The sequence below is a fragment of the Parus major genome, chromosome 1A (assembly GCF_001522545.3).
Source record: "Parus major isolate Abel chromosome 1A, Parus_major1.1, whole genome shotgun sequence".
Classification (NCBI taxonomy): Eukaryota; Metazoa; Chordata; class Aves; order Passeriformes; family Paridae; genus Parus; species Parus major.
In genome coordinates this window covers 5,476,933-5,501,149 of record NC_031773.1, presented here as the reverse complement: position 1 = coordinate 5,501,149, position 24,217 = coordinate 5,476,933, and the positions used below count along the sequence as shown (strand labels likewise).

The 24,217-nt window shown below is 42.1% G+C and overlaps 1 protein-coding gene across 1 annotated transcript; it reads right to left on the bottom strand.

Annotated features, from left to right (window-relative positions):
- Positions 1-3,555: 3,555 nt before the first annotated feature.
- On the bottom strand, positions 3,556-22,676 carry DHTKD1 (dehydrogenase E1 and transketolase domain containing 1). Its single transcript, XM_015628108.3, has 17 exons — positions 22,361-22,676; positions 20,471-20,626; positions 19,786-19,997; positions 17,963-18,157; positions 17,413-17,682; positions 14,201-14,372; positions 12,397-12,595; positions 11,230-11,542; positions 10,069-10,153; positions 9,330-9,469; positions 8,808-8,958; positions 7,789-7,895; positions 7,336-7,500; positions 6,883-6,965; positions 5,131-5,300; positions 4,528-4,613; positions 3,556-4,077 (listed from the first exon to the last, which is right to left on the bottom strand). The coding sequence occupies exons 1-17, from the start codon at positions 22,518-22,520 to the stop codon at positions 3,976-3,978; spliced, it is 2,766 nt and encodes a 921-aa protein (XP_015483594.1). The 5' UTR covers positions 22,521-22,676; the 3' UTR covers positions 3,556-3,975.
- Between the last annotated feature and the right edge of the window lie 1,541 nt (positions 22,677-24,217).

Below are 24,217 nucleotides of genomic sequence, written 5' to 3'. Positions count from 1 at the left end.
GCTCCGCGCGGCGCGAGGGGCGGGCACGGCCCTGACCGCCACACCTCAGCCCCGCCCGAGCGCGGGAAACTGCCCGCCCCTCACTCACCCCGGCCGCGGGGGCTCCGGCGTTTCCGTGATGTTGCTGGCACAGCAGTACCAGGTGAAAAGCACGGTTTGGTACTGAAGTATTTTGTTAACAGCCCAATCCACTCGTAGTGACAGACGGATGTGTTCATTTCAAGGGGCGAAAGGACATTGGGACATTGGAGCATGTCCAGAGAAGGGCAAGAGAGCTGGGAAAGGGTCTGAAGCACAAGTCCCATGGGGATCATCTGAGGGAGTTGGGATTGTTCATCGTGGAGAAAAGGAGGCTCGGGCTGACGCTGTCACTCTCTAGAGCTCCCTGACAGGAGGGTGTAGGCAGGTGGGGGTCGGGCACTGCTCCTGGCTAACCAGCAACAGGATGACATGGCCCCAAGGTGAACCAGGGGAGGTTTAAATTGGACGTCGGTAGGAATTTCTTCACAGAAAGGGTGATTCGACATTGGAACGGACTGCCCAGGGAGGTGGTGGAGTCACTGTCCCTGTGGGTGATTAATGAAACCTGTGTGTGGCACTCAGTGCCATGGGCTGGTTGACAAGGTGCTGATCAAGCCATAAGTTGGACTCAGCGGTTTTGGACGTCTTTTCCAACCTAATTGATTTTGTGATTCTGTGATTCTCTGAAGTGAACCTGAAAACCTATTCCACTATCATCCCACAATCACCAAAACAGGTATTACACTTACAGAGCTCTCAGTTACAACAGCGAGTGGTCTATAAAAGTAGGATCATCAGAATTTACTGCAAGATTTAGATATGAAAATTAAAAATAGTACTTATTCTTTCTGAATAACTGATCTGATAAACAAGCTTGAATTCTTCCTGTATTAGGCTAAATTACCAAAAGAGAATGTGAAATGTGTGAAGCATTAGGGCTCTTCCAAAACTTTCAGTCAAAATATATAATCCAAATACATTTTGGATTGCACTTTGCATTCCCTAAGAAATCCTCTTAGCCAAGACCTTGCTACAATACCTAAACAACTTTGTTCAATAGCTTCCCTTATCTGAAATAGCTTAGAAAAGTTTTTTCTTCCAGTTTTATAAACTCATAATTTAACAAATACTAATGAGCAACTCCATAACAATTACTTTCACCTTTTAAAGTTCTTTTAAAGTCTGACAAATACCCATAATTAATGGGCCTGGCAGTGTACTTGTAGATCATAATCTCCAAATAATAGCTGGGTTAGTAGCTAAGCTTCAGGAAGTTTATTATAATCACCCTTTGTTCAGATTTTTAGCCATACTTTTCTGAGGAGTTCATTAAATTACAGGTTTTGTTAGCAAACCCTCTGATCTCTAAGTCACTGGCCACTGTTTTGGGGATAGATAAAAGGTCCAGTAGGTTTCTTCAGTCCATACTGACACAGATGCACCACTTCAGGTGTGCTGAACAAATGTTTCTATGTCACCTTCTTCAGTAACAAAAGAAAAAAAATAAAAATGCAGTATTGTTTTCTTTGTTTATTCAAAATACTACTGTGTTCAGAACTTTATTTTTTAAATCTAATCTATTATTATCTATTTAAATCACAGTATTTTTTAAATCTAAACTAACATCACTGTTACTAAAATACTTGTTTTAATATGTTTGTTTTCCTGGTGTGTTTTCTTTCTGAGAGCTTTTGCTGCCTTTAATAAACTGCTCAACCTAACAGCTCGTTCCTTCAATGCCTTTTTTTCCTTCTGGTCTTGCACTTCTCTCTGAAAATCCTGACACAACACTATGCACAAATGCTGTAACTCACTTTCTAGCTAGCTCCTTGCTTTCTAACAGCACATAAAGGCTCACTTCTCCTTGTGTTAATGACCAGCAGAATTTCCTCTCCAAGGACTGGGACCTGCTCTGGTACCCACTCACTCAACCTGTGTAGCATCTCAAGCACATGGTGTGACTCTTGGGCTGTCCTGTGCAGGGCCAGGAGCTGGACTCAATCCTTGTGGGTCCCTTCCAACTCAGGATATTCTATGGTTCTAATTTCTGCTTCTCTTTAGCCCAAAGCAAAAGCAATCCAGCACTGCAGGGATGTCCTAGCCAGCGTGCAGAGAAGAGCAAGGCACACAGATGGAAAACAGCCTTGTGTGCATCCAAAGTTGCTGAGAGAAATAGTGTTAACCCCTCAGTCAGTAAGTGCTTTGCCTTGCTCCTGGGAGCTGTTATCCCTCACACAAGAGCAGTGTTCTGTAGGCAGTCTGTATCAGCTGAATGAGGAAAGCTGTGCTCAAGCTCTCCCTTCCTACCCCAGGATCCCTGGGGAGCTCCATGGCACACCAGTGGGGCTGGGGGCATTGAGGCAAGCAGCACTACATAAATAGCTTTGTCTCCCACCAGGAGGATCAAGCAGGGTTGGAACACTTAAGCATCCTTTATTTGGTTGGATAACCAGACCTGCACAGCCTTTCTGGGAATGGTGTGTAACAAGGACGGGTTTGGGCCACGTGAAACTCAAAACACGGGGTCTGTTCTTTCCTTGTGTGCACTGTCACAGTGGGAAAACTGTGGGTTTATGTAATCATCAGTGTGCAGTCAAGGCTGGTGATTGCACTCTACAACTTCCTTGGCTACAGCTGCAGCCAAAGCAATGTTACACTTCAGCCTCATTTTTCTACTTATCAGCAGAAATTTAAAGCAGAATATGCCTTGATTAGATAAAGCTGTTCAGGATGTGCAGGAGGTTTTTAAGTTTGCTAGAACAAAGTGGGAGAAACATGATTTCATGTTGCTGTGATGGATGTACTGAAGCAGTGATGTGAAACATCACAGAACAGAGGTTACAGAGGTAACTTCTGGGTCATATGGAGCTAATGAATGAATGAATATGTGAATTAACTAGGATGAAATATTAAAGCAGGCTGCACAGATTATTTTGGGAGCTGTCTCTCCACTGCATGCCCTGCCCATGATCTGCTTTTTCTCAACTACCATGACTTTCTATCTGCAAGTGCTGGATCTGGTTAAACCCCACTGGTTTCTTTTCAGAAATATCTCTGGCTCACAGTGAGTTTAGATTACTCAAGCATTGCTTGCACAGGTAAGTGAGAAGAGCAGGGAGGTGCCACCCTCAGGTTTCACCCGGAAACCACTAAAGGAAAAACGCTGGGAGAAATCCTGTGATGGCAGAATGCTGCTGTGGGGCAGTCAACACTGGGGTCAGCCTGGGATGTCTGTCTTCCATTTGGCTTCATTATTCTCCCACTTAATATTTTGGTCCTTTATCCTTTGTTTCCCAATAAAGACTGATTTCTTTCCTTTCTCCAGATGACAGCTGTGCTGAAACCATCCCTTGGGATTTCTCACCCTCTGGGGAAGAAAAACAGTGGTGCCTGAAGCTTCAGAAGCCATCCTGCATGGTCTCCCAAAGGGGAATCCTGCCTTAACAACTCATGCACTGAGAAGAGTCCCAACAGCCACAAGAGATTGCATTCCTGGCCCTCAAAGAAAGAAAAAAGAGATAATCCACAACATTCTGCTATAGAAATGGCTCATTCCCAGGCACGGGGAAGCATTTATTTGATCAAGCAGCACTAATGTTTCCACATACACACCATCCCAGGAAACGGTCAAGTGCAAATAAGCAGCAAGATACAAGGTATTCCACAGTCACCTCACCAATCTGTCCTCTGGACTGGATTTTTAACTTTATAAAGACATTTTGTAGAAAATTGTATAAGAGAACAAGAAGTATCAGGAGTAACAGGCACTTCTCATTGTTAGGTATTCCCTAACATGAAAATAATTTCTTCATCATTACCAAACTTATTCCACCTTATTTTTATTTTTTTTTTTCCATTTTGGAGAACTAAGAGTCTTAAGGATCTCGCTTTTGTTCTTCACAGGAGGAGGCACTAAATATGACTGACATCAGGAGCAGTCCATCCATTGAAAACTTAGCTAAATGTGTGGGTCAGAACATCTTCCTGCTGCTTGTTGTGGAGGGTTCCAATGCCAACTGCTGGGGCTGGTAGAGGAGGTCTGCTCACAAGACGGAGCTGAAAGTTGAGTTGTGGAGAAAGAATTCATGAAAGACAGACTCACATCTTGAGGTCCTGATGCCACAGTGATATCTGCTGTCAGATAACTGGGCAGTCCCAGCTGGAAGTAATGCAGGAAGTTATCCCCCATCTCCCAAAGACCATAGTTCCAAGGGCGTTACACTGCATGATCTGCCACAGCAAATGGCACCTTTGCATTCACCTCCTACTCCCCCTACTTGAAATCTTTCATTATCCTGTCTACCTTGACTGAACACCATGTAAAATAAAGCCTCAGTCCTGTTCTTAACCAGTGATGCTATAAAGAGGTGAAGTAGCTAAAATTAGAACCCACATTTAGTTTAGGCATCAGGATTAGGTTTTTTGTTGTAAGCACCATAGAGTTTCACATTCAAGGAGAACTTCAAACTTCATTTTAAAGACTAAAACACCCTGGGGACATCTTACCTTAAGCCCCAGCTGCTTTTCAAACCGTGGAGACACAAAGGACCATGGACCCATGTTCTGTGGTTCTTCCTGACTCCAGATGAAGACTAAAGGAAGGATAAGGGTACATAACAAACATACATCTTTATCTTTTCAGCAGAGAAAGAAAATTAGGTTTTTGTTTTTGTAGCACCTCTAGTTTTTTTGTCTTGGCACTACCTCTGAAATGAAGGCATGCCAGACTCAATTCCCTTGCAGGTCAGAACTGAATTCAAACCCAAAGTATGTCCACCATTAGGGTATACTGTGTGTATATTCTGCTTTTCTACTGCTGTTTTCAAAAGCTGCTAAAAGAACTGGACTGCAAAGACCAATGCAAAAAATATCTCAAATGGTTTGCTCTGATTTTCAGTGCTGCTTCTTGGAAGCTAACAATAGCAGGGAAAAAAGTTCTTTTAACACAATAAACATTTCTGAAACATCCCACTCCAGAAACACTTGTATCTATGAGGGGGAGAAGAAAGAGGAAAAAGCCACTAGAGCTCTTCATCTTAAAAGGTAGAAAACAGATTTAATTCAGTATTTCAAAGAGCCTGGAAACACAAAGGTAGAAGCCTGGCTGACCTTTTGCATGGCTGTATTTGCTCAACTCTTGCTGTAGAGCTTCTAGGGGGAAAGGACAGAGCTCTTCAAGTCTCAGAATAGCTGCGCTGTGCTGCTTCTCTCCCAGTGTTTCTCTTTGCTTCACCAGAGCATAGTAATGCTTCCCAGAACACAGCACCACTTGGGTGACACTAAAAAAAAGTAAGAATGTTTCCAAGTTTAGTGTTTTACAGAGATTTGATGTAGAACAGCTTCACATTTCCAACCAAAAAAAACCAGTCAAACTTCAAAGACAACTTCATAAAGCTAAATTGCTTCCCTAGACCATCTTTTCTCTTCTCTGCCTTCCCATCCCTCCCACTCCCTCCAACAGTTGGCAAACTAACCTTTGGGCACAGTATGCTAGAGGTCCTGTTTCTTCAGCAATTCTGGGAAAGTTACCATATGACGGGATTGAGCTCTCTTAGCTTTGACTATTAAAAATTAAACAGCTAGTCAAAGCTAGTACTCTCTGCACTCTCTGTAGAAAATAAACCAGAGGGAGAGAAGTCCCTCCAGAGGACAATTCTCTGCCCTGCCAAAGCAGGACAGCCTGCTGGAGAGACATTACACCCTTGTGCAATCACAGAGATCTTGGCTGCCTCATCTTACTGGAAAAAGCAACAAGATAAACTATGCCCTTTGTGCTTCACCATCCTACTTAAAAACCCCAAGATGCTAAGGTACTTCCAGCCTTTTGATTGGGGGTCAGGAAGTGAAGAGGAAGGAGGCTCAGACGTGGGTACTTCAGGGGCAAGGAGCAGATAAGGGGAAAAAATTAAGGCTGAATTGGTTGTTGTGAACAGGATTCACTGTAATACCTGAAAGGAGAGAGATGTACACACACACTCTGTTATTGCCCCACCTCATCAGCTCAGGCATTCCAGCCACAGAACAAAAATTCTGGATTCAGAATTCTGGATCCAGAGCTGTGGATTCAGTTTTGGGCCACCATGACAAGAAAGACTGAGGTGCTGGAGCCTATCCAGAGAAGGAAATGGAGCTGGTGAAGGGTCTGGAGCACAAGTCCTGTGAGAAGCAGCTGAGGGAACTTGGAGGCCTCAGCCTGGGGAAAAGGAAGCTCAGGAGGTGCCTTTTCATGCTCTACAACTTCCTGACAGGTTGTAGCCTGTTCATCTCTCAGGTAACAGACAATAGGACACAAGGAAACAACTTCAAGTTGCATCAGAGGGGATTTAGATTGGATGTTAGGAAAAATTTCTTCACTGAAAGTGTCAAGCACTTGAACAGGCCTCCCAGGGCAGTCATGGACTCACCATCCTGGAGGTATTTAAATGTCCAGATGTGACACTTGGGACATGGTTTAGTGGTGGACTTGGCAGTGCTGAGCTAAGATTGAACTTGATGATCTTAAGGGTCTTTTCCAATCTAAACAAATCTATGATTCTATGATTCATATCACAGCTGCTCCAGTGACTGTCAGCTAATGGACATGGTGAAGAATAGGATCCATCAGGTTAGTAACTACAGTCACAAACTCCCTGTGAGGCCAAGGGGTGACAGCCTAAACACTCCACTGTTTTGCAGACAGATGTGGTAACTACTAACAATTACCAGAGGAAAAGGAGAGGAAGTAAAACTAACCAGTCGCTCACCATAAAAAATTTTCCCCTCAAAGCTGCCTCTGTCATATCACCTCAAATTTGAGCTGTTGGGTAGGAGAAAGGGACAGGACATCTCTTTTGAGTTTCTCTTCTAAGAAAGCAGAGCTACCTTTTAGGATCTACTGAGGAGTCACCAATGACAGGCTTGAATGTTGTCCCTGGGGCCATTTCTTCAAAACTTGATACAGCAGCCTACATGGGGGAAGAGCTGGAAGTTACCAAATCTTGTTGTTTTTCCCTCAGGACAGAGTCAGAAAGAACACCGAGAGAGGGTTTTAGTAAGCACAAAATACACAGTCTTCCCTCTCCCTCATATTCCTATTCCCAGTGAAAACTGGAATGATAAGTTTCCCAAGAACATTATCAGGCCAAGAATGAGCCCTACTTCTAGCTCACCTCCACCCAGCTTTAATCTTCAACCTGTTTGATCCCAAACAGGCAAAATTCCACTGATTTGACCCAAAAACAGCAATCAGAGAACACAGAGGAAGAAAGAGGGGAAGAGAACACAAAAGAGGATAAAGAAAAAAAAAAGAAAGAAGAAGGATATTTTTCAGCTTACTGGGAGCCTGAGTAACACTTTGGGAGAAGCAACAATGAGAGGTTTCCTGAAGTTTCGGACCATTTGCCGCCGGAGTAAATGGAAATACTGTGCTGGGGTAGTGGGATGCACAACTGACATGTTGACCTGGTCACCATCAACTCCCTCTTCTGAGCTGTCACACATCTGTACAGGGGGAACATAGTGATACCTTGTCAAAAGCAAGCAGTGAGACCAATATGCAAGAAAGAATCCAGGCACACATGGCACACTGACCTGTACAGGAACAGCTTAGTAAATATCCAAATTCAAAAGAGGAACAACTTGAGAGAAGAAATGGGTTTAGCATTTAACTGGTAAGATTGTGTCTGAATTTCTTGGAGCCTTCTTGGGGCACACTGCAGCACAGCTCCCAGAGCACTGACTGCCAGTGCTGTGCTGGGGATATGTGACCCTAAGGGGTGTGGTGGGTACCTGTAAGAACCGTTCCATCCGGCAGGATGAGTGCTCAGGGCCTGCACCATCATAGCCATGGGGAAGAAGAATTACTATCCCACTCTGCAGAAGCCATTTAGCTTCACCTAGAAACATAGAATGAGGAGGAAGGAAAGGATGATAGCCACAGAACATAAAGCCACAGAACACATTACTTTGCACAAATGACCCAGGAAAAAGAATAGCCAATTTCCACATCATTAAATACAAGCCTGAAATATGCTGCTGGAATTTTGCACTGAGGTTCATTACAGTGAAAATACATGTAAGGTGATGTGAAGTTTCTGAAATCATCAGGTAGTTCTGGGGTCCCAGAAGACTTAAGTCTCCACATGGAGCACATGACACAGTGAAATTTTAAAACTTCACCTCTGCAGGTGTGATCCTAGCAGCATCCTGTGAGCCAGCCCTGGCTAACAGCAGTTAGCAGTTAGTTGTTCCCCTGAGCTCTGCCAAAGCTCATGCACTATACAAGAGATTACAGTCAAATCCAGAGTTTGGGTGCGATAAGAGGGCCTCTGAATTTCCATCTTTGACTACAGAGGTTTTATATCTCAGCACTCAGAAAACAAGTTAAACTTCAGAAGGTGTTGTTGTGGGGCTTTTTGTTTGTGTTTTTTAAATAAATCACTATTTTCCTTCTCTATTGTTTAAGGAATTTTTCAGATGCTTCACGAAGGAAAGGTACAGCCTATAAAGCTATCAACCATATATACACACAGTAAAATGCATGTGGGGGGAGAAAGGCCATTAGTATAATTAATTGTTCTTTTGTAATGACTGTACTCTGCCAAGGAGTCTTTCATTTTAGATATACTGTCTTCTGAGAAAAGCTGTGCAGAAGTCAGGACCTCACAGGCAAGCTCATAGGACTCCTTGAGAAAACAGAATCCTTTGCACAACATGTTGCCCCTTTACTTGAAAGAGGAAGGATTTTCTAAAAATGTGCATAATACAAATGATTAATTCTTAAATATATTAGTTTATTGTACACTCACCTCCAGAGATGAAAGTGTCAAATATTATCTGGGCTCCATTAAAGAAGTCTCCAAATTGAGCTTCCCAAATTGGCAGTAGCTTAGGGCTCTCAATACTCATTCCATATTCAAAACCAAGCACAGCTTCTTCAGACAAGGGACTATTACTCACCTAACAAAAGGAAATTGTTGGGAGGGGTGGATGAGGAAGGAAACAACCAAGGGTTAAGAAGAGTTGGAACCAAGCAATCAGTGCTGAGAACACACACTCCTAAAGGCACTTGATAGGCACTGATTTTTTGCTTTTGAATGAAGGCACTGAGGGGAAAAGAATAATATTTGATCTTTCAAGCAAAAGCAAACCTCCATGTTAAAATTGTAATTTGTAACAACAAAGAATAGGGATGCCCTGAGAGTTTTTATGTCCCTTTATCTGGGGTTTGCCAGAATATACATGAAGTCTACATACGTCTCAGCAGCTTCAAAAAAATGCAAATTGTTTCACGATTTGAAGAATGTGGACTTGTGGACCATAGAACCTACCTCTAGGAAACCCTTCTGGTCTGGGGACATGTGATTCAGAGGAATGTAGGTATCATCTGTCTCTTGGCAAACCAACATTGCATGTCGTTGGCTAAAGGTTCCTCTGCCAACATCTTGTCCACTTAGTCTGATATTAAACCCTTGGCAAGCAATAAACACAACACCAGATCAGCAAGTCATGTAAAAAGAGAACATGCAGGAAATAATTCTATCTCTTGTTATATCCCTTTTTGGATTTCCCCTCATCAGCAACATCAAATCTGAGATGCAATTCTTAACCAGCAACAGCTCCAACTCTGAAGCACACAGATGCTCTGACATTATTTTGGGTAAAATGGTTCAATTTACTGAAGCAAACTGCAAAAAATGTGCATTCTGTATCATATGTAAATGGAGATTTGAATTCAGGCTAGAGAGGAGGGAGAAGAAATAGCACAAAGCACGCAAAGTACTTGGGAGCCTCACTGATGTTAGCTGCACTGCTCATGTGCTCAGCTGTATAAACAAATGTTTTTGGGGAGTGAGAGGGAACTACAGTTCTTTGAAGATATTTAAGACTCAGTCTACAAGTATTAGTGACACATAGGATTCATATTTACCTTCTCTTAGACCATGCAAACTGTTATGATGTATAAATTTGACAATTTTTTTACTTAGAAACACCTAAGAAATCTAATGTTATCCTTTATTGACATTAAAGCAAAAATATTTTACTGTCTGCTTTCTAGTTGCCTCTTACCTTGGCTCAGCAGAGAACCAAATGCTAAAGTTTCAGCTGTTGCCCAGTCCAGCTTTTTTCCTTCCTCCATTTTTTGAACTCTTGACTAAGCAAATAAAGAACAAGAAAAAAATACTGTTTTGTCTTTCTCCATCTGTAGCTCTTTTGGTGGCACAGACTAATAATAGAAGCTAGGAAAAAAACACACTATGGAGAGAAATGCTATATTCCTGCAGCCATCTTAGGCTGGTTTAGAATACAGGGTCTTATTTCAGCACATCCTGAAGAAGGTTGCCTGAGGACCACAGAACCATAGGTGATCCATGTGTTCACCTCCCAGTCAACAAACTGTGGACTGATTAATTAATCCTAGTCTGAAAATATTAAAAATCTTAGCACAGCACAGAGTGTAGTCTTGACAGACTTCTGGTCTGTCTGATTAGCAGTGAGGAAAGACACCAGGTGTAAATATTTCAGTCTCCAGAATTCTTCCCTGTTCTGGCCTGCAGAACTGCAGACAAATGATAAAACTGAGCTGTGAAGTTCTTGCCTTGGGCTGGGCAGACAAAAACATACTGATGTATTCTGCAATACTCAACTCGCAGCCTCTCTCTGGCTGCCAAGGGGACACCTGCACACACTCATCATCCATCAAAGGGAAACAGTGACAAACCCCAAACCTAGCCAAACCAAAAACCAACTTGGGAGCTATCAAACCCTGACTGTAAAAGTAGGCCACGTGTTGTCTAGTGTTTATATAAATAAGTCAAAATACTCACTGCTGGCTTTAGAAACTGTGTACACCATTGCCAGGTTCCTGAGTCATTCCTTCACAAAGTACTTCTTCTAATTACCAACTACATAAATGTTAGTAAGTTATCATAATAGTTTCTTTCTATTTGTAAGAGCAACAAACTGTATTTTCTGTAAGTTTTTTTCTTCATTACAATAAATATTGTTGAAATAACAAACTAAAGTACATGGTTAGACCTGGGAGAAGAAGCCTTTCTTCTAAACCGGAGGACAAATGACATCATCTCAGCCTTGAAACAGAGTGAGCTGTTTTTCCTAGAGAATACCATGCTATTCTCTAACTGGCAACCCTGCTTTGTTTAGACTTTTTCCTATAACAGGTTGTACCTTTGAGTCATGGGATCAGAAGTATCATGTTGCTCCACTCACCTGTGCATAGGTCTTCAGGAGATGGCTGTGCATCTGGAGTTCTTCTGGCACCTCCACAGACTTGACTCCAATGAACTGCAGGAGAGGCACAGGCATCCCCGTGTCCCAGGTGGTGATTTTGGCAGAAGGCTCCACAAAGCCTTTCCAGTGAGCCTGCAGGTTGGTAGGAGGTGGGCTGTACGAAGTCATGTTGGCAAGGTGATCATTCAGCTTAGAATAGCACGTGGTCTTTATCTCAGACACTTCAGCCTCAGTCATGAGCCCAGCAGCCATGAGATGTTCTGCATATGTGTCTGGGATACTCTTACGGGATCTGCCAGGGAGGAAATCAAACCACACAGATATTAAGCCTAAAAACAGTGTCACAGGAGAACAAGGATATACCATCTTACTACAGTCAGGTACCATGGAAAACTCATATAAATGGTGTCCTGGTGCATTATACTTATTTGCATGAAGTTCACTTTCCTGGCATTTCAGAAATATAACAGTTCTCTTAAAGATATGTTTTATAGTCCTTTATTAAAAAAGTAAAATAAAAAGTGATATAGTTGGCAGTTACAGGTAAAAAAACAAACCTCTGTGCTACCATGCATATTTTCTTCAGAGAAAGTCACAGTAGAATTTCCACATTGGAGAGAATCACAGCAACCATTCCATAAACACTTCACCTAAAATACCAGAATTGACTGGCAGGTGAATTTTTGTGTGTTTTCCTTCAGCAATAAGGATGGAATCTGAATCCATTTAAATGCTGATAAAGATGAGCCCACACCGGAAGTAGCAGGACCAGGCAAAGACAAGATAAACATCATACTGGCTTCCTGCCCATTCTCCCACATCATGCACGCTTCCCCTTGGCACACAGAAGGCAGCTTTGCCTTCTGATAACCAGCGGTCACAAATTTGAAATCTAAGAGCTACGTCCAAGATTACTCTCCAAAAAGCACCAAGCCACACATTCAAGAGCCAACAGTAATGATTGCTCATTAACATCTTATTATCAGTAAGATATTACAGTATCACACTGTAGCTAAGGGCTGCTGACAGTGTAGCTGCACCTTACATAAAGATCTGTGGATACATCAAAGTATTTCACACAGAGACTTCTATTGCAGCAGCAAGACTTGAGGTGGTGCAGACATATTTTCATGCTGCAACCCTTACCTGATGATTTTGTACATGCTGGGGTTGGTGAAGAAGGGCTCATCAAGCTCGTTGTGGCCCCACTGCCTGTAGCACAGCAAGTCCACAATGACATCCCTGCGGAACTGGCGCTGGTACTCCACAGCCAGTCGTGTGGCACGGACAACTTCCTCAGGATCATCCCCGTTCACATGGATAACTGCACATCCAATAATTTTACCTGCCCAGGGATTCGAAACACAAGAGCAATCACATCCAACCCCTTCCAAAGAAAGCAGACACACACCTGCTCTGCTGAAACTACAGACAGCCCATAAGTAATTATAATAATAACAAATTTTAAAAATATACTCCTTGTGATGAGAGCTGGGATAAGGAGAGGAATCTTGCCTGAGAGAACATGCAATTAGCCCAACTCATTGTATTTGTTAGTTTGAACACAACTTCTTTACAAGTACTTTGTTCCCAGAGGACTTTTTATACACAGTTCCTGCATCATATTAATCTGGTAGTGTACAGGAACTGGGAGAGAACTACTTGATTGCATCTCTTTCAAACAGAAATTGAGTTTTATTTCCTTCTTATCCTAAGCTATCACTACTATGAATTCATACAGACCAAAAGCAACTTTCTCCATTATTATGGAGAAATAACGAGAAATACAGCTCCTGTATGACAATTTGGGTGCAAGTAACAGTGCTCCTCTTGTATTTTATCTGTCCAAATTCTGGGAAACTAAGATACATCTGCCATTCCTGGCTCATGTCAATTTTCCCTCCCTAGCAAAATACTAAAGCAGTCCCTCCTCACTGACAGGTAAGAAGAAAGGAAAACTAGGGCAAAGAACCGAACCCAAATGAAAACAATCCAAAATACAAAACCAGCCCAGGGAAAACAGTATTAGCATATGCTATCTACCTTATCAGATTTAATGAATCTACTTGTTTGGTTTGAAGAAACCATAAGTCAAACACCTGATGTCAGGTCAAAAGCATACAAAAGTATGTTTTTACTTATTGGAGACATATACAAGATAACTAGCTACTATGTCTCTGATCTTACTGATAATACATCTGTTTATCACTAAGAAAGATCAGTCCAAAACAAAGCTTCTAGGTCAGGCATAGAAAGGTCTTGAGCTCCACCTGAAACTGGAAGCTCAACAGGCTCACATGACAACAAACAAAACAGCAAAAATGGAGGAGTATCTCACCTAAAAATCTTGCTCAGAAAACACACTGGGATGATTTCTGTGAAATTTAACAAAATCTATTTAAAATAAATCTCTTATACACTCCATGGCAATATCTTTTTAAAAGCTGTCAATAATATGACAGAAACTGAGTTATAAAGAAATAAAGAAATATTTCACAGAAATCTTGCAATTATTTTATCACATCCTGTACAAATGTAACAAGATTTTCCCTTGATATTTAGTCTTTGCTACAAAGCAGATAGGAGAGGGCATATTTATAGCATCTGAATTGCTGGAGGGAATAATAAAATAATTATTACTTTATTCATATATATTTATATACATGAATTATAAAAATTTATATATTTCTATATTTATATATTATTAATAATAACATTATTTTATTTTGTATATTTTATTTATTATTATAATTAAAAATTATAAAATAATTATAATTTTTATCATTATAATAAATTTTTTTCCTACTCCACCATGAAACTGGAGTTATAATAATCTCTCCCTAGAGCTGACAGGCAGTTGCCATAAAAAGTTTATTGCATGGCTTACACTGGAGTTAAAAATCCTTTCTGACACAACAGGCAATCTTCCTTGTGATTCAACCCTACCTACCAATGTCACTGCAGTACAGGGATGACCTTCCTCTCTCTGGAGGAGTGGTATAGCCCAGCTGGTTATTAACAATCAAATGGATGCTCCCACCAACTCTGAAATGTGGTAGATTAGAGAGGGTAAGTGTTTCAGGAACAATCCCTTGCCCAGAGAAAGCAGCATCACCATGAACCTACATGAGGGAAGAAGATGGAAAAATCTCATTAGGAAACACTGGAGGAACAGCAAAATCAAAACCGTAACTCACTTATTAAGTAAGACCTTCTAAATTGGGTACATGGAACAGATACAGTTTCAGCTGGATCCACTTCTTAATCCCTCTCAGAATACTGTTTCCATGACTTGAGAGTTTATGTAGCCTTATCACTAATATGAGGTCATAGCAGCCAACATGTGTACATGAATGCCTGATGAAATCCCTACCTGGAGCTGACCTATAATCTCTTAAAACAGATCCACCAGTGTTCAGATGACTCCAAATTTCCTGGCTATGGCAAAGCTGCAGCAGTCAGAGGCAAGCCACTGACCCCTGAACAAAGGGAGCTGCTCACCACAGCACTCACTACACCTTTGCTGAAGTTGAGTGCTGGGGAACTGGGACTTGTGCCCATTTCCATCTTACCAAACAGACACAAACAGAAAAACTAGTGGAAAATTAACCAAATGGAAGTACTCAAAAACAAATAAACAAAACTTTCAGAAGGAAATAAAACCTAAGTTCTTAGTTACATTTCAAAAATAGCAATATCAAATAAATGTTTCAAATAAAAACATAGTTCAGAAGGGGAAGGGAGAATATTGTGATATCCAACCCAGGTTTCCAAAAAAGGCTAGAGGTACTGGAGTGAATATCATCTAACATTTCAATATTTTGAAATTGGAGACAGTTCTCCATTGATGAATATGACCACAGTTTCCTCAGCATGCAGACTCAAGCATTTGCAGGTCAAAGTCACTGTGCAGATTGATGTACTTATTGAAAACAGAAGACAGTTCTACTTTCTAGCTATGGAATAGTGGTTTCAAGCCTTAAGAGACTTATGCAAATACACAAATGCAAGATAACAGAGGTGCAATCAACCAGTGAAACAGCAGCATTGGGTTTTATACCATTCTAATACAGATTTTTAAGAGGTATCACAGCAAAACAAAGGTAACTACTGCAAGAGAAATAAGACAGCATCCCCACTCTATCCCTTACCATGCTACACTTGTTCCTGAAGTGTTGGGTTTTCACTTTTCCCTCCTGGTTCCTTCTGCTGCCTAAGAAGGCTACATATCTCGGTGATAGCATTTGAGTGAAGACCCTAAAACATCTGAGAAAACTTTATGGCCTTTAGCACATCTCAAAGCATTAAAGCCTAAAGACAGTGTGACTATCCAACTACACAAGAGATATGCATCTCAAACCCCAGAGGATTCAATTCCTATGGTGCAGGTAGGATTTTACTCATCCTACCAAAAAGATGGAGACAGTTTTTGCTAGGGCATGTTTTTTTCTGGGCTGCATTAGCAAAAAGCTAAAAGCAATGTCATCATCAAGTTTAATTCACCAAATAGTGACTCTGGGGGTGGAATTTACCTCTGGGAGATCTTACTCTCAGATTTCATTTCAAATCATAAACATCAGTAGTTGACTGATGTCCAGGAAGTGGAGTTAAGGTATGTGAGAAGGTGAAAAATAAACCACTCTCCAGGCAGAGATGGACAATTAAATACTGCAGAGATGTCCATGGTAGTTAACCAAGAAGAGTTTTATAATCCTTATAAATTCTTCATACCCTGGATAATGAGCTCACCATTGACAATGGCACCTTAACTGATCTTTACTCATTCTCCTTTCAAGCTCTGGTACTGGGGCTTGTGGAAGAAAAAATGCTAGTGTAAACCTCAATTCAGAGTTCATAGCGTCTACACTTATAATTTGCAAGAGAAAGCACTGTAAAAACAGAAAGTTCGAAGACAAACTCCCAAGCCAAGTTACTAAAACACAAGGTGCCTGCTTTCACATCTTCTCAATCAATGGAATGAGAGCTGTTAACAGTTACAACTAAAAAGTTGCCAATATTCAATCTCACTTGTGTACCTCTTAAAGATACAATCACAGGTAATGCTGCTCAGGTTACATGATACATTTTCTTCCTTTTAGGAATACTTTGAATCAGTTTGCTAACATGGAGGTTTTTAGCACAGAATCAAAGGTTTCTCTTCTCTGCTATACAGTACTCTGTACCACTTACCCACATAAATCCTAAGAACTGAAATTTGTCTTGGGAGGGGGGTTTGGGTCCGTTTATCCTGAAGAATCTTTGTTTAAAGAGTCATAGCAGTTTTATTACTACATGGTGAGGATCTACCATTATGAGAAAGAAGCAATAGTATCTTCTCAAACTAAGACGTAACTGCACTGAAAGATGGAGACACGTTGTACAGCAAAAGTTGGCTGTACTTGTGAGAGCTAAAGAATTTATTTAAATAAAAACTAAGAACCCAAACATGCCCAGAATATTTTGTATTCTCATGTTGCTTTTTCACAATATCCATACCCTTCCAGAAGAAAGCAAAACATTTTTTTTTAACTGAAATACATTATCACTCTAACTTCCTTGATGTTTGTTACACTTTAGAGAACATTTCTGCCCAACTTGTTTTTACTCTTGGCTTTAAAATGTTAAGAGTTCAACTCACTTGCTTTTCCAAGTTAAAGTCAATCAAGAGGAGAAAAATTATTAAGGAACTGTTTAGGACTGCTTCTACAGCTATACAAGTCAGTTCAAGGAGCAAAAACTAATTCCAGCAGTCTTCAACAGTCCTGTGACAAAATGACAAAATTCTAAATCCTCCTGAGCATTTTGCAGCCTTGTTGACAGCTCTTCTCCAAACCTATTAATTTGAAAGAAGGCTTCCAGGGACAGTTTAAATGCGGAAGTGAGGAAAGGCACACATGGCAGTCAATGCAGAATATTATTAAAATAAATGGAGGTATCAAAATCAGTCATTCAGAAATCTTAGAAGTGCAATTATTTAATGCCAGCATCATCACAAACTCCACCTAGAAATCTTCTTTGCCCTCGTCTTTCCCCATAAAGAAGATCCCAGTTCTTGACATCATACATTAACTCAGTTTTGTTTGATATTTTTATGTACATTCCTGTTCACATTCTAGTCCAACAAGTCTTACAAATACAAATTACAGTATGTGAGCAAAATACCTGCAGGCAAATAACTTTGTCCCCAGGCTGTGCAGAACTCTCCGGGGAGTAATCACCATCAAGCAGCGTCTGTTGCCTGGCTCGTGTCTTGCCCGCAGCCACTGGGTTGATGGCTTCTAAGTGTGAGGGGTTGGGGAGCAAGGTGACATGCACAGGTCTGTGGGAGCCGAAATCGAGATCTACTGAAGAGGTCAGGTGGGAGAGAACGTCCCCAATGGCTGCTGAATTCTCTGGGAACTCACTCAAACCACGCATCTTGCGGAACATGAGCTGCACGGAAAAAGGGTTAAAGCCCTTTTCTGATTCACTGACATATTGAAAGAAAAACACTCTCCTATTCCTGAAATTGCAAAGATGCTTCTAAGTAACAGTACATAAACCCCTTCATTAGAGTTCTTTTAACAGTCTCCTGCAGACAGTTCACTGAAGTGTTGATAGGAAGGGAGAACACTCTCACACAGGTAACATTTTATTACTCAGCATTTACAACATGGCAAACTTTCAGGGGTTTATTTTACTGAAACTGCCCATGAGATTATAAATCTCTTACCTCAGGAGGAAGCTGAAGTAAGCCTGCGAGCAGATTAAGCCTTCCCCGATGAGGCATTCCAATGATGATATCTGTGACCCCACTGTATGCACACATCTTGAACAGCTCATGGAAGAAGCCCATCATGCTTTCTGCTCCTTCACCACCATATCGCTTCACTGTGGCAAACTTGGTGGCCAGGAAGTGATCAAACTCCTATTAAAAACAGGACAACTTCAGTATGAGGCTATTTTAAGCAGCAGCCTTCTGTTTATAAAATTGAAATATAATTTATGTTTATAGCCTTGAGGCATACAAATCTAAACATACCCCTGGAAAGTCTCAGCACAATCTCTACCCACACAGTCTGAGACCAAAAGCTATGACGACTGTAAAAAATCAGCTCTAAGCAGAAAAATGCTTCATCGAGGACCAAACTTTTTCTGTCTCACATGGAAGGTACTTGAAGAAGAACTGTGACACAAGACTAATTTACAAATTCCTGGGTAGTTTACCTGGTTTAGGTGGAAATTTAGGAATGGTGTTCTTTTACACTATGAACTGCAATGATCTTGAGATACAAAGCGCTAGCAAAGCAGTTTTTCTTTTTGATTTACAGTAGGTACAGTTCTTATTACATATATAGAATGCTTGAGAGAAGAAATATAAATTAATCTGTATTTACTTCATTTTCTTCTCACTTCACTCCGTTCACCTCCTCCTAGAAAGTTCTAAGTTACCAAGTTTTGGGAGCACTGGAAATTTCTATAATTTTTGCAACTGAAGACAAAAACCAAATGAAGTCTGTAACTGAGAAGGTAAGACTAAGCCACAACCAAAGATCTGAGCCAACTGCTAGCTGAGAAATATTCAGTTCTAAAGAATAATGTATACAAAATTAATCACATATAAACGTAGTTTTTTTCTGTCAGGGTTAAATTCTATAGGTATAGTTCTGGTCATATTGAAATTAAAGTACACCATCAGGATCCCAATATCAACCTCCTGTGTCACCATCAAATTCCTCTGACTGCCAAAGAGGTGACAAAAAATACAAAGTGGGCCATATACTTCCGTTTAGTCATTTTAAATATTACATTTAACATTCCTTCCACTTGGAAAACTGGAAACAGGGACACTTTCACAGATCCTGCTCTTCTACCTTCCCAACCTTCACAGATCCTGCTCTTCTACTTTTCAATCCTTCAGGATAACATGGGAAGAAAAGGGGAAAAGATTAAAATTTTTCAAAGTACAGAAGTATTGGAATAAATTTTTTCTATACATTTTAAAAGTCCATAAATATTTCACTTCCTTATAGAAGGCATTTAACAAAGGTTCCTTGCTAAAAGGCACCCTATCTGCAACTGCTATATGATAACACCTCAGTCCAACTCCGATTTGTTCTTCCAAAAACTTGAGGGACAGCATACTTTAAGGACAGTAAAACAGATCAACATGAGGGTGAGAGGAAAACACTGAACAGCTAAGCCAGAGCACAAGATTTCACAGAGCTCTGCTCAACCTTGTGCTCCCATCAGTAACATTTAATATGAGCTGTACAATCATTCATCTAAGAGTATCTCACTTTTGAAGACTGATTATTAATGGATTTATAGCATCATTATTTCAGTAATGGCTGGTAAGTAAATTCAGCAGCAAACCCCAATGAGATTCCTGCATTGCACTGCTTCAGGCAAAACCTTTTACTTCTTTCTCCTGCACACTGACAAAGACTTACAGGACAGTGGTTGTTCTTTTTCTGCATGAATCATGTCCAGAATAGTAAAAGATCCATGACAGACTCCATGACTATTACAATCTAGTAACAGGGAACAAAGTACCTGGGACTCTAGCATCAGTTTGCACAAGTGCTTCTTCTCTTCAGGTGTAAATGCTTCTTGCTTCAGCTCTTCAAACCTTTTAGCAAACCATTCTCTCTCCTCCAAAGTTGGAAGCTGGCTTGTTTCTATGGAAATATGCCCGCAGTATATATGGTCAAGATAAGCCATCACATCCTCTACAGAAGCCTCCTCTTTTCCCATGTTTATAAGTCCTGGTGGGAAATAAATATTATTAGTCGCTTTGGGGAAGGAGGAGGAAGCATTAAAACCTGTTTTGGAGGAAATAAAGCAATGAGAGACCCTCACCTTTGTTAAAGGCCACAGCAAGACTCTAAGAGAGCCAAGAAATGGCAGTTCTTGACTTCTGCCCCTATACTTTCAAACCTTCACTACAGTGTTAAGTATTATGGTAAATCATAGAATGTTACAGTAAAACAATAAATTAATGTTTAACCTCAGTAGCTGTAAGACAAAGTACAAATTTTCAAGGTTTCCAAAGATGCTAGAAGGCAGCTCTCACTGCACTATGATTTCTGCAACAGACATGTATGCTGAAATTGACAATTTTCTGTCCAACAGTTTTCATCACTGATTGAGCCACCACTCAATATCTGACACTTCCACAGAGGCCACAGCCCCTCAATAAATCACCCATGAACAGAATTTGATAAGGCTGTGGACTGACCTGTAGTAATGAGAGGACCCTGAAGAACTTCCGCCAGCTCTTGGATTTCAGGTACCGTGTTCATAACAGCTCGGCCAGCAAACAGTGGGTTTATTTTGGCTGCTTTGTGGCCATGTTCAGCATAGGCAGTTATTAAACGAGCAAGAGCATGGTCAACTAAAACCAAAAAGAAAGCAGAACAGTATTACACACATGCTCAGATCAAATCCACTTACGGCACCAACACAGGAATGCTTTGTCTGCTGGCATTTCTATGCAGTTGTTTCTAACTTATTACCCCACAACAGCTCCCATCAGCAAACAGCTAAATCTGCTCCCCCATTCAATTTTTAAGCAAGTACACTCTAGATTTCTCCCACAGTTCCCATCCTATGTTAGGCTCCTGTAAACATATGCAATGTTACTTCATTTTGCTTAAAACTGCTCTACAACAGTGGTGAACCAAAACCCCTACAAACAGGTTTATCCAAGTCAAGATCAGCACATTACCTGTGTATAGTCTTATTTCCTAAGCCAACTCAATCCTATCACTTATGAGTCTTTGTTCCTTGCTGGAATGACAGGAGGATTGGGTCTTAACAATAATTCAGGTCCCATGACTTCAAAAAAAAAAAAAATGAAGTCTGTCTGCAGGAGCCAAGAGCATGTGCTGAGCCAAATGTGGTAAAAATTATTGACATGGGCAGAATCTCACCAGCTGAGAGGTCCCACGTATGTTACTGTCACTGAGAACAGCCACACACCAGGCTGATAAACTGCAAACAATAGAATATACTGCAAGCACAACCTGCTACAAATTAATGGCATGAAGCAGCTTATAATGTAGCATTTTTCATCCTGGTAAAAATGCAGCACTGACAGTAGTCAGATCTGAAGGCCTTTGTTTTCCAAAACAGTGAAATTCTCAGACCATATCACAAGGTTATTTCTCTGACACTTGCATTTCTATTGCCAACACTCTGCTCCAGCCATTACAATCACACAGTCAGCCCATTCAAAACAGGTCCTTTTCTCTACTGGGTTCTACAACAGAGGGACACAACCCAGACGAAAGGCTAACAGCACCCACGAAGCTCTCAGCAAGGAGGCCCTTTAGCAGCAATTTTTTAAATGTTACATAAAAATATATTAATCATTAACAAGGAGGCTACTTTGTGACTGGCCTTGGTCACACAAGAGCTACAAACTGGTTTCACTCCTGCTTCTGGACAAACGGCTTAACTCCTACCAGAGTCGCCAGAGTAAAGTTAATGCAAGGACCACACTCCTACCTAGAAGGGTTTTCTCCTTGAAATCACATTTCTGCACTGTAAAACAGAGCTAAAAGCAACACAGGATTGCTACACGAAAGAGTTACCTCTATTTAATCATGGAATCCTAGAATGTTAAGGGTTGGAAAGGACCTTTTAGACCATCCCGTTCCAACACCCCCCGGTGGGTAGAGACACCTCCCCCTAAACCAGAGTTTAGTTTCTCTAAGTTTTATCCCATCTGGCTTTGAACACTGACAGGGCTGGGGCATCCACAACCTCTCTGGACAACTTGTTCAGTGCCTCACCACCCTCAGTTCGGCTAGTTCAAGCACCTTGATATAAAAGCAAAATGACAGGATCATGGCAGAGGTACTTCCATGAGCAGCAGGAACTCTTCGAGAGCCCATCGCTGAGGAAACTTCTGCAGTCCGTGCTCTCACAGCCGCTTCTGCCCGTGGAGCGGGGCCAGGCACCCCAGGCTCGCAGAAACCACAGCCAAGAGCTCTCGGAGCGGGTCTGCTCCGCGCTCCGCACACCACACGCAACACCTCAGAGCCCCCGCTCCGTGCCCGGGCCCCGCTCCGGGGCAGCCCCCGCCGCGCTCCCTCTGCCCGGCGCGGCCCCGGCGCTGTCCGACCTGCTCTGCCGGCGCCGCGCTGCTCCTCCGCCCGCCCGCCCGCCGCCTTCCGCGGTTTGTAGCCGTAGACGCCGCGCTCGGTGCGGTACCAGCGCCTCGGGCCGCCTCGGCAGAGCGCGCAGCGAACGGCCCGAGCCCCCGCCAGGGCCGCCATGGCCATGGCCGCGCTGCCCCCGCCGCCACCGCCCCCGGACCCGCCCCGAGCCCCGGGGGCGGCGCCCGCAGCGGGGCCCTCGGGGGCTCCTGCAGTGCCGAACGGAACGAGAAGGCACACGATGTTCTGGGCTCCAGCGAGGCGGTCCGGAGCGCTGTGCCCGGTTCTGTGCCGGGCTCCTCAGTACAAGGGAGACAAGGAGTTACTGCAGAAGGTCCAACGGAGTTACAGAGATGAGGAGGCCTCTGGAGCATCTCTCCCGTGAGGAGAGACTGCAGGAGCTGGGCCTGTTCAGTCTGGAGAAAACTGGGAGGAGATTTCATAAATGCATGTAAATGTCTTAAAAGTGGGTACCATGAAGTTGGTGCCAGACTTTTTTCAGCTATACCCAGAGAGAGGACCAGGAGCAATGGCCATAAAATAAAACCTAAGTTTTATGGCCATTAAATAATATTCCATTCACAAGAAAGAAGTTTCACCTCAATACGAGGAAGAAATTTTGAGACTGGCAGAACACTGGGACAGGCTGCTCAGGGATGTTGTGGAACATCCCTCTCTGGAGACAGTCACAACCCACTCTGGAGACAGTCACAACCCACCTGGTTGTGTTCCTGTGTCACCTGCTCCAGGGTGACCCTGCCTAGGCAGGGAGGTTGGACTGGATGATCTCCAGAGGTCCCTTCCATCTCTACTCTGGTGAGACCCCCACCTGCAGTGCTGAATCCAGCTCTGGGGTCCTCAACATAGGAGGGGCATGGACCTGTTAGAGCGAATCCAGAAGAGGCCACCAAGATGATGAGAGAGATGGAGCACCATTCCTATTAAGAAATGCTAAGATAATTGGGATTGTCCAGCCTGCAGAAGAGAAGAGTTCCAGGTGACTTAATTGCAGCCTTCTAGTACCTGAAGGGAGTCAAGAAAAGATGGAGACAGAATTTTTACAAGAGCATGTAGTGATAGAACCAGGATTAATGGCTTCAAACCAAGAGAGTGTAGGTTTAGATTAGGATTAGGAGGATGTTCTTTGCTGTGAGCATGGTAAGGTACAAGAACAGATTGTGCAGGGAAGTTGTGGATGCCCCACTTGAGGATGTGTCCAAGGACAGGTTGGATGAAGCGCTGATCAACCTGGAACAGTGGAAGGTGTCCCTGCCCATGGCAGGGGGTTACTCCAGAAGATCTTTAAATGTCCCTTCCAATCTCAACTTTCCTGTGATTCTGTAAACTTTGTGTGAATGCAAGTCTGGGGTACTGGCAAGTTCCCTGTCTGTAGGCTTGGTTGTGCTCCTGTTACCTTCACAATGAGGAAGTCAAAGAGCATTTTTTGTCCAAATCAAACCATGGTATTTGCCTTTGGAACAGGTGGAACTGGATTTTGGAACTAAATCAGTTCAAACACCCCAGCTGGTCTGGGATTTTATGATATTCACAGTTCTTGCAGAGGGGCCATTTGTGTTCCTTGAGGCCTGTATGGTTGGGTATATGCATATTTATAAAACCCAGTTTGGAAGAAAAATATAAAAATAAGTGACCTTTTATGCAGCAAGGAGGGCAAAAGGATACAGTGACAGAAGGACAGTGGACATGTGGCCCATACAGTAAAGTGTAGTAGAAATGTGGTTGTGAATATTAATTTTTTCAATTAGAACAAAGGAACCTTGAAAATAATGCTGCCAGATTATGTGATTTTTCTGAAGCTGACA